The 10,977-nt window shown below is 34.4% G+C and overlaps 1 protein-coding gene across 4 annotated transcripts; it reads right to left on the minus strand.

Annotated features, from left to right (window-relative positions):
- Nucleotides 1-1,271: 1,271 nt before the first annotated feature.
- LOC145568329 (protein MICRORCHIDIA 6-like) lies at nucleotides 1,272-10,475 on the minus strand. Of its 4 annotated transcripts, XM_081627759.1 has the most exons (23): nucleotides 10,070-10,143; nucleotides 9,955-9,986; nucleotides 9,112-9,163; nucleotides 8,893-8,964; nucleotides 8,661-8,735; nucleotides 8,506-8,540; nucleotides 8,189-8,267; nucleotides 7,997-8,086; nucleotides 7,847-7,922; nucleotides 6,785-6,863; nucleotides 6,318-6,452; nucleotides 5,875-5,973; nucleotides 5,684-5,782; nucleotides 5,461-5,607; nucleotides 4,513-4,605; nucleotides 4,235-4,286; nucleotides 4,037-4,148; nucleotides 3,417-3,640; nucleotides 3,234-3,340; nucleotides 2,963-3,042; nucleotides 2,835-2,877; nucleotides 2,428-2,526; nucleotides 1,272-1,926 (listed from the first exon to the last, which is right to left on the minus strand). In XM_081627759.1, the coding sequence occupies exons 3-23, from the start codon at nucleotides 9,122-9,124 to the stop codon at nucleotides 1,921-1,923; spliced, it is 1,815 nt and encodes a 604-aa protein (XP_081483885.1). In that variant the 5' UTR covers nucleotides 9,125-9,163; nucleotides 9,955-9,986; nucleotides 10,070-10,143; the 3' UTR covers nucleotides 1,272-1,920. The 4 variants fall into 4 exon arrangements, with proteins under 4 accessions (XP_081483885.1, XP_081483883.1, XP_081483882.1 ...); XM_081627757.1 differs by lacking the exon at nucleotides 10,070-10,143 and adding an exon at nucleotides 10,341-10,475 and having other exon boundaries at nucleotides 8,893-9,163; XM_081627756.1 differs by lacking the exon at nucleotides 10,070-10,143 and adding an exon at nucleotides 10,174-10,232 and having other exon boundaries at nucleotides 8,893-9,163.
- Nucleotides 10,476-10,977: the final 502 nt, after the last annotated feature.

Consider the following 10,977-nt stretch of genomic DNA (forward strand, 5'->3'; position numbering starts at 1 on the left):
AATCAAAATTATAAAACCCAGAAATAATAGGGGAAATTGTATGACTGATTTTCCACCAAAATCACCCAATATTGTGGAAAGGTGTGAATAACAAAAAAAAAATGTGGGTTGGTATTAATGTTGCAAAATCTTTACTTGTTACAAAAATAATGTGCTGATTTATTTTGGTTATAAACACAGCTAGTTTTGACAAACACTAGGGTACGTAACGAAACCCGGTTGCATTTATTTGCAATCGGGTTTCTTAAAACCCAGATTCTGGGGTTTAACTTATTTGGTGTAACCTGAGAATATGTGCATACATCAGCCAAGTTAATTTAATCATTACAGCATGTTTGTCACAAATTTTCCTTCCATTTTTAAGATTATCATTAAAGTATCAGTTTATTACAGTATTACTATTATTATTTAGTACTACTAGGTCGTTTATAGTAGTCCAAATTCTAAAATCAAAATCACAGAAAAATGCTAAAATAAACGTGAAAAGAAATAATAGATGATTATTTTTCCTAAAAAAAAAAAAAAAATATTTGGGATAGTGAAAAGGGTGGAAGAATACCTGAAAAATGTAAGCTTTTTGGTTGCTAAAAGTGCATGCACAGGAGAATTGTGGTGGATCCAACGAACTTCAAAGTTTCAACTTTTAGGGATGCACCTATATATGGGAGCAATAGAAAAGTGGACTACTTTTAACTTAAGGGTATACGTATCACACTTATATATTTGAAGTTTTTAACATCTTTATCTCCAAGTATAAAAATAAAAAAAATAAAAAAAAAAATGAAATAAAACGTGCGAAGCTGAAGTGTGTATAACAACTTAACGTTCTATAGAAATTTTAGGTCGGGTGATACTAAAGTATCGACTTAACGTCTTAATGATTTTGAAATAATTTTTTATTTTAGTATATATTACGCTCTTTATGAATTATCACCTTTGTAGTATATGTGTGTAATAATGAGGCACAAAAAATTGCACTTGTACTAATTACGTAGTACTATATATATCAATTAAAAAGTATTTAATAAGCGAGATTATATGTGAAATAAACTGAAATTGTAAATAGAGAGGACTCAATAATTATTACGAAAAATAAAAAAAATCACGTTGGAATTTATCAGCAAGTTCGAAAAATTGATAAGTTAACGTGTATATAACCAAAAAAATAAATCACGTTGGAATTTATCAATAAATCACATTGGAATTTATCAGCAAGATCACCCTCGCCCTTGTGGCTCTATAAACACCAAAAAAAAAAAAAAAAAAAAAAATAAAATAAAAATAAAAAAATAATAATATTATGAAGTACTTTAAAATTTGAAGTGTTATATACAGAGAATGGTAACTTGGCAACGATATTGTTGGATTATATCGATTTAATTACATTCCAAGATAGTTTCATTAAATCATTAATTGAAACAGGGCCATTTATATACATATTCAAAGTAGCTACTTCAAGTATGTAGTTTCAAAAGACATTTGCCAAAAGCTGGCCACTTGAGCATTTAAGCTCAAAGCAGCTATTCCGAATTATGTGCCTTGTTTGATACTATAATGCTATATACTAATATACTTCACACTAGCTTAATGCTCTACTATTGCATTACAATGTACTATTCCTCTAGCTCCCATTTATCCTGAGAGAACGCTACCACGAAAACAGTCCTAGGGCCTGGTTTTACAGCTTGTAGCTCCAGCATCACCCATGCACTAATTCAGCTTTCTATTGATAGTGATATCAGTTTGACAGCTCGTAGCAGCACCTGCCGAAAATTTTGGTCAGAGCGTAGTGCCCTTTCCTTCAATGCGCATGCTCTTGAAAGAGCAAGGCCTCCCAACAGCATCTCTTCACACATTACTTGGCACACAAAACAGTCAAAAAATGACCCATCCTGTTATTGCATCAGACTTGATCATGCTTTACACCTGTAGATTGTGATCACCTTGGTAGTTCAGAAAAGGTCTTAAGGCTTGAAGTGCCACACAGTGCCAGAATAAAATACGAGTAATTGAAGATGGCAAATAGGGTAATACTATAGTAGCCTAACCGAATATAGATGGCTTAAGGCTATAGCAAATAGGCCAACAAAGTAAAATGCAAATTTTGCCACTTCTAAACGAATTGGTGGAGAGAGTTCATTATTCATCTTAAACTCGCTAACTCTAACAATCAAATTTCTTCCCCTCCCTATTTACTGCTGATTAAAATGTTGTGCAAAGCATATGATGTCAAGTATTAAATCACCATCCAAGTCATATGATATCTAGTTTAGGCATTTACCATTTTACCTGCCAAGCCACACTCTGAATCATAATTTAGTTCACTGAAAATGGAATAAACAAATTTTCCAAGATCCCTCAAAGATGGTTGAGACTTATTATGACAATAGACACAAACCATTAGGGGAAATGACAATGGTTACTTACATCCAATTCAGGTTTGACAGCCTCGAGCGATTGAAGTACAATTAGCATCCTCTCATATTCATGCTGTGCCAGTTTAAGCTCCTTACTGAGCAGTAATACCTGCATGAATCATGCACTCTAAGAGCTAGAAAATGAACTTGAAAACACCAATACACTCGTGAAAACAGAAAACAGAATCAAAATTTAATTCTTTTCATCTTCTTCTAGAATTTAAGTTATGAAGTACATATGATAAAATTTTAAGCCTTTCCATCTTCTACTTGAATTAATAGTTACATAGTACTAGTGACAATGCATAAATAGGTAACTTAGAAAAGAAAGAAGATTCACAAATAGCCAGCTTTCTTGCTATATTTTCCGCCTTTCTAGGGAAAGAAAGACTGATTTTAGTCTAGTTTACTCCGTACCTTGTTATTGAGCTCTTCCTCAGCCTTCTCGTATTCTAAGCATCTGAAAAATATAACTAAATTATAAGACCAATACAAAAAGAACCTCAAACCAGAAATGGTTAAATAATTACTTTTAAAAATCTTACTTTGCGAGAAGGTTCTTATTTTCCTGCATCATTACCACAGCCCCTTTTTCATTCATCAGGTTGGCAGCCTGAGAGAAAGGCTGTAAGAGAGGCATGACTTAGTATCGTAACTATACCGCTACCCATATTTGAATTTATAATCTCTCTGTTACAGAGCCAAAACTCGGCTTTGCTATGTGCCAGACCATCAGTGTTTCTATTTACACCTATGTTTGAATTCTAAAAATCAAGAAAATAAATTTTTAAAAAATAAAAAACAAAAACAAACAACCTGAACTTCCACAGAACAACCAGCGTTGTTAGTGTCAGATTTAGTTCTGACATGCACCCTCCCCTTGTCAAGAGCAAACAAAACATCTTCTTGTGTCCTCTTAGTACCTGCAAAGACAATGGCAATAGGCATACACAGAACTGGCTGCAGATGGGAAAATCTGAAAGAAGTGATATATATTACCACGCTGTTGGATGCTTTGATCACTTTGAAATACAGATGCAGCAAGCAAATTAACCACAGGATCAGCCTGATGAATTAGTGCTCGACCAAAATTCAAACTTGTATTTGTTTCAAGAGGTTCATGTCTAGCATTACTTGGGCACACATCAGATAAGCCTAGTGAAGATACAGGTGCTCGAATTGGTTTTTTAATTTGATAGCCAATAAGTCCACAGTGAAAATCCCTACAATTCATCCCATAATGTCCATTAAATAAAATTAATTTATTAGACCAATAAAATCTGATACCACAAGTACTACTTTGGTCTCTATTTTACGGTGTCATGAAAAATTACAAACTAGACAATTTTTCTTTCATTTAGTTTGAGATGAAATAGACCTCAAAAGTCATAAATAAAAAGATATAGGGGGGGGGGGACAAAATTTCTAACAACTGTACGCTGTATCATCGTCAACACAAAGAAAACCCCCCAAAACTAGAAAATCCAGACCCACTTAACAACATATGACAGGAAGATACAAATAGGATCAGACTTCCGCTATGGTACTACAAGTCTACAATACAAACCAAATAAAACCAAATAAAACAAAATAAAACATATCTACACATGTAAACCTACCAATATTCCCACGCCATTTCCTTCAATCGAGCTTCGAGCTTTAGAAAAAGGGAAGTCCTCTCAAAATCTTGCTTGTTATGAGTAGGCTCTATAAAGTTTGCTTCCAAGACCCCTGAAACATTTAATAATATATCTTCAAGCATACACTCCAAAACTCACAAATTTCTGCAGAAAAGCAATGTGAAGCAGATAACTCACCTACAACACCTCTTCCTCTACTCCTATCGTAGCTTACAACTTGCCAATATGGCTGCAAAGGAAAACTTTAAGCTCAAAGTTTTTTCAGCCTTATATTTTGCATTTTTCAGGAAAAAAAAAATATATAAATAAATTGTAGTCTCCCAGTTTAATTTTTACTGGCTGACTGCACTATGAAACCTGATTTCTGTGTGTGCACAAGTACAATCACTCATGCCTACACTTGTGTGATCCCACAGAGAAACTCGCTCCCTTAAATTGAGATGTATGGTTTTTACCAGTATAAGACGGTTTTTATGGTAAACACAGAAGCCATGGATGTTGACATGAGGAGCTTCCTTGATAAACCCTATTGTTGCTAACACTTCAGCCTGCAAAATTGATTCAGAAATACATAGCAATAGATTAAGAATATGTAGATGTATAACAGAACCATGCGCATGCCACTAATATCAACACAAATTATTCCAAGGGGAAAATGTAACTAATTGACTAATATCAATTAGCAAGAGAGTGATATGTGCGAACTAAGAGAATGTCCATGAGAGAAGTCAAAGAATCTTCATGCATGCTAAATCAGCTACAACGCTAAATCCCAAAATTAGATAATGAAACTTATGCCCACTAATCATAGATCTTAAGTGTAAAGAAGTAAACAGTCACACTATGGGAAATTTCCGAATTTCAGAAATTAAGAAAATGAGCATCACTAGACACATTTTCGAGTAGATTAAGAACCAATCAGAGTAAAATTTCACGGCAGAGGATGTTCAAAATATAGAGAACTAGGCTCTTCTATAGATTTTTTTTTTTTTGGTCTTATGTCTAATGCTCACTTACATGAGCATACTTTCATCCATTTCATATTTAGGAATCTCTAAGCTTTCCACAATAACATCTTTAGGCATGTCTAAAGTAATCCCTGAAACATTAATTTGGGGAAATTAGAGTTTGTGCTTAGTTTGAAGGTTTCGTTAGTGGAATCACAAGGCATTGAATAATATTTCCAAACAACCTTGTTCTTCATGAGGATGACTTGTTCTTCATGCAAAATTATCTTCTTTACTAAAAACTCTATTGCTTAACATTTTTAATACAAAATTCAAACCAGGCAGCCCATATCTTCCAATACAACTAAAAGTAAAACAAATTTGTGGATCGGAGTGCAACCATGTGCACAAAATTGGAATAAAGAACCAGGATAAGTTCATACACAATGAAAATACCTCCTTAGTGCCCCCAGTGTGAGGTCTGTACAAGATGAACTCTGGATATTTGAGATCACTTGCTACATTGTGATGCTCCACAGCTTTTCCGCGCAGTACAATAGTGAAATTCTGTGGAATCTTCAAGTATAAGATGGACAAATATACCTGACAAGGGTAAGAATTGTAAGTCTGATATCTTGCATGATTTAAGGAGACAAGGACCAGTCAAACAAAGACTTACTCGGAGGGAATAATGGTATCGGATGCCAATATGCTCTTCAATTGTTGAATTTTTCATTTTTATATTCTTACAATCATCAGAACCTTGCAGGCAAATATCCTGCAACCAATGGTTACAAATAACAAGGAAAACTATTGAAACCACTATACCTCAGCAAATTGAGGGGAGAGGTTAAGGGGGTAAGTATTAACCTGAGGATCACTGTCAAATTCAAACTCCAGAGTCTCGTCATCAGTAAACCATAAATTGAAAACAACAACTTTAGTTCCATGAGATCCAATGTCATCAAACTGTCATAAAATCCAAGTACAAATAAAGCTTACTAGTACTCAAAAAGCACATATTACTTACTAAAATACTATCACAGTGGAAACATAAACTTATGTTACATTTTCTAATATCGTGTAGTTAACCAATAACTGTCTATAAGCTTGCAGAGGCCAGTAGCCTTTGCAAGTCCATTAGATACTGGTAGCTATTATAAGAACGCTTCATTGTGTGCAGTCACACTTGTCAAAGCCAAAATCAAGAATTAGGTGGATCATAATGGCTTGAGATTGACTTTCATCAAGATAAGATGCACAGGGCAACTGAGGTCAAGCACAACACCCTTGTTAAGAGGTGAGAAAATAACCTGCTTCATAAGGTCCACCTCATTGCAATATGGTGACCACTGCAAGATGATGGACTTGCTAGACTGAAATTGCTCTCCGTGGTAGCGAGGTAGAGGTATGAAGGTGTCAGTTGACTCGTTGTACTTGTAATCAACCTAGAACAGAACTCATAGTCAAGGCCAGGACAGTAACTGACTAGTAGTACATAGAAGATGATTTTGGGGAAAAGAATGTGCACTAAACTTAAAACTTTAGACCAGAGATCATCAAGTAAGGCTAAAAAGATGACCTTTTCCAGCTCACTAAAATTGATCACTTCTGTTTCAAAAGGATTACAGTAACTGAAAATATTCACCAAAACCCTAAGAAAGCAACGTGTGTTGAAATGTACATACAAAAATTAATTTAAAAAAATAAAAAGAAATAAAAAGTCAACTGAGCATAATAGGGCAATAAATACAATCACGAACAGTGTGCCAGTACTCACCATAGGGACTACTATCCTATCTAGGCCGTTCTGAGACAAGTATGTATAGGAAAGGAGACCAATACTTTGAGTCGTTGTCCTGGGAAAGAAACACCATCTCAATCAGCATAATCCACAATATCGTGAGTACTTAGAAATTCAAGCAGCCGAATACCATAGAGAGAGAAAAATCTGAAAGGTTTGTATTATAAATATTTCATGAAGAAGAATAACCTCCACCCCCGCGAAAATTTCTTATGCATCACATGAACCACATTCTAATATTAAGTACAGGATGCCCTTTGGAATTTTAATGAGATGGCAGGAGATAACATTGTATGGTCTTGGATCATTGCTTCCTCCCCTCACTAGGGAGGGTACAATGGTGCAGGACCATGCAAACATTTTCTCAACCTTGATAATGTTCTTAGTAATCAGACTGCAAAGGGTGAAAACCCTACAGTTTTAGCATTCTGTCTACCCTGGGTTAAGGTAAATTAAATTCAAATTTATTCTTTTTATAACAATCCTGTTGTCTTCAAACTGGAGAAGCCCTTAAACAATCATTGAATCCCTGAAAATTCCTAATAACTCCATATCCATCTCAAAGACTGTTTTCAAACCTCTATCTTCTCAAAATAGTGCATCTAGCCATATTTCTGGTTCAGTAATATAAAGATAGTAGGCTCCCTTCTCAGAAACAAGCTATGTCTCACTCAAAGGGGGACTAAAAGAATAGAAGAAGCAGCAGGGGGATGAGAAGGAAATTCATGAAAATATCAATTACAGGCACCATAAGCACATAACATCATCATTAACCTTGGAGGACAAGTTATTGAGCAAAAATATATGATTCACACCACGGTATGTCATTGGAAGTTTCAAGTAAGGAGTTAAGGCCAAACAGAAAATTAATTATCTGCATGGTTTTGGCATACCACTGAAATACATTATGAGCCAATGCAATGACACAGGTCACTACTTTGAGATATCCAAGCATATAATATGAATTGTGAAGATATAAAAAATCAATTTTAGACATAATTGACTAAAACTCAATGTAACACCCAAAGGCAAACACACCCGTTATTTACATGGCGACTGAAGACAATAACATCAGCTCCAAGTCTCATCGTGCTAGTCTTGAATCCATTTCCATCTAAAAAGCTATGAGTTAAATAAACCATTTTAGAGAAAAAAGTGAGATTCTACAAAATATTGAACTGAACATACATCTTCCAATTGCAGATTTAGATTTCTTGTCTGAATATCCAAAACTCATACAGCGCCGAATTGCCTCTGGACTCATTCCACCTCCATTGTCTGCCAAATGATATCAAAGTTAGCAACACATAGTTCCCCTTGAGAATGATTAAAATTATCCGAAAAAGGAACACATCTACAATACTAATTGAATCAATATACCTTGAAAGAGCAAAGATGGACTCCCATCTCTTGGATTTGAAGTTTTATCAATAATGACATAAGAGGCTCCATTTTGTATCTTTAAAATGAGCAACACAAAATGAAAATACTCAAGTAAAAAATATGATATTTCCCCAACAGCAATTCAAAGACAGAGAGAATAAAAAATTATTCGTAACCTCCAATAGCTTATAAGATGATTTAACTACACAGAATGTACTATTGAACATTCTTCAGCCTTAAAAAGGTGTGCATAAAGGAAAATTCATCTTTTCAACCAGGACAAAGGATACAGTTTAAGCATCTGAAGAGATTACCTCATCAATTGCATTGTCGAGAAGTTCGGCAATAGCTGCATAAACAGTTAGCTAATGAGTAAGAGATACTTAGATAGTACAAAGATGGCAAGCACTCCAGCAGCCAAAAAATCCCACAATATAGTACAAATTGCAAGTCCACAAGCTGAAGATACCTCCAAAAGCCCACTTATGAGAAGTGGCATTTGAATGAAGGAACTTGGGATGAACATGCAAATAGTTATTGCTGTCTGCAAAATAAAGCATGGACATGTTAGAGACCTTTAAAGATAAGACATCAAACCTCATTGAGTGGAGAATTTGGTATGTCGTTAATAGCTTCTCCAATGAGTGACATTACTAATAAACACAATTTTATTCTAACATTATAAGCTAATAATGACTAACTTTGGACCCGAGACTTGGAAATAAACTCATCGTCATAGTTTCCAGCTTTCCAGAACTGTCGGCAGAGGGGTGCTGGACATAAAGGTGGTTCAGAGAAACTGGTATTATCAACTAGAGGTTGGGCATCCAACTCTGGATGGACCAGATAAGACATGTGAGATTCTTCAAGTTGAATTAAAGGTTTATTGCCTTCTGATTCGGATTTCACATAAATCATACCTCCTTCTCCCATTTTTTCACCGGTATATGTCAATGGACAATCTAAAGCTCACTGAACATCAAAAACACAGGCTACAAAATTAGCAATGTTTAATCAGTATCTAAAAAATACAGACAATCAAATTAAAAAAGCAACTAACATAGAACAGTCCCCCCTCCTCCCCCATAACATCTCAAAATTCAACTTTGGCTCCATCAACTTTATTAGAAAGTTAGAATTGCCCACTCCACTTAGTACAAAGACCTTTCATTGTTCATGCGGCGGCATCTAAAGGCACTTAACAATATTCAACTTAATATCAATGTTTAGGAGCTCAACATTACTAACAGAGATGATGCATGGTAATAAATCATCTATAATAATATTCCACAATATACTCCACATCACATAGGTCTCATGTTTTCATAGATAGTATCACATCTTGGTTCAGTTTCCATAACATATTCACTCGGGATGAATGATAAATTAAGGGACACCACTATTACAAAGGATTATTAACATATATTCATAAAATTCTTTCAAATGCTAAATCATCACAAGTTGGGTCAGCATGATGCAACTATTCTCTTATTAGAGTAACAATAATACTAATAGCTTACTCTTCCCGTCCCTTAAAAATTGCCTCATGTGAAATGTTACTTTTTAAATTAATGGGACGTCCTATGACTAAACACAGGGCAATCATAGAGGGTCAGAAGGAATACTATACAACAAACCCCAAAAAAAAAAAAAAAAAAAAAAAAGAATTGATAATTGCAATGATTACAAACAAAAAGCAACAACCATGCAAACTATAGATTGTAATCTTGTACAATTTAGATTTAAGATTTTCAGAGTTTCACCTGCAGACAAATTTGAGCCAATGTCCAAAAACCTGCACATTACAAAACCCAACAAAAAATTAGCAAAGCAATCAAAAAACCAAACCCCAACTGATGGTAAAATTAACAGGCAAACCATCAACAACTTAATCATCAACAATGCAACCAAACCATCATCAAAGCAATATCATCATCAACTTAATCGTCAACAATGAAACTAACTACAGTGAGTTGCACAACCTGAATTTGCATGTTTGATGAAAGAAAAGTAAAGAGAAAAATGAATCCTCTTTATAAATTACAACACAAAAAAATAAAACCCCTTTTGATCCAAATTGCAAAATTAAGGCTTTAGAAAATTGTGGGGCCCTTAGCTCCATAACAATGGAGGAGTAACAGTAAATTACCCAATTACCCTTCTCCTTTGTCACGTGATACATGCCTATATATGGAAAGAGGGTCACGTGATACCCAAGATAATCCGGTTTTTCTGTTTTCATGAAATGGAAAAAATGAAGAAGTTCGATCTTGTGGAGTTAATGGGTTTTATTAATGAATATTAGGTGTAGCCGAGTAGGACATGAATGAAGAATATATACCAAAGTGGTTTGGTCGTGTTTGATTATATCATACGAAGTATGGTTTATTACACCAACTTTATTACAGTATTAATGGTTAACAATTAATATTGGTGGTTGTTTAATTACTACGAAGTATTAAACCGCAATTTGTAAATATAAGTTTGAGAAAAGTGAAGAGAGGAAAGAATTTGAAATTCTGAATTTTTCAGCAGACTTTTCAGCTATACATGACTTATAACAATTTCACTAAATTATACTCCCTCCGTTTTTAAATACTTGCTCCATGCGCAGAGAAATTGAAGAAAGTAATAAAATATGGAGGTTGTGGAGTAAGGAGAAGAATAAAAAATTATACTCCGTAAAAAGAAAAAGTAGTTGAGAGAATTGAAGAAGAGAGAATATACAATTAATAAAATATGGTTTATGTTTGGTCCACTAGGTAAGACAAATGAATACTTCGTAT

This window comes from Chenopodium album, chromosome 11 (genome assembly GCF_948465745.1).
Source record: "Chenopodium album chromosome 11, dcCheAlbu1.1, whole genome shotgun sequence".
In the NCBI taxonomy this organism is placed as follows: Eukaryota; Viridiplantae; Streptophyta; class Magnoliopsida; order Caryophyllales; family Amaranthaceae; genus Chenopodium; species Chenopodium album.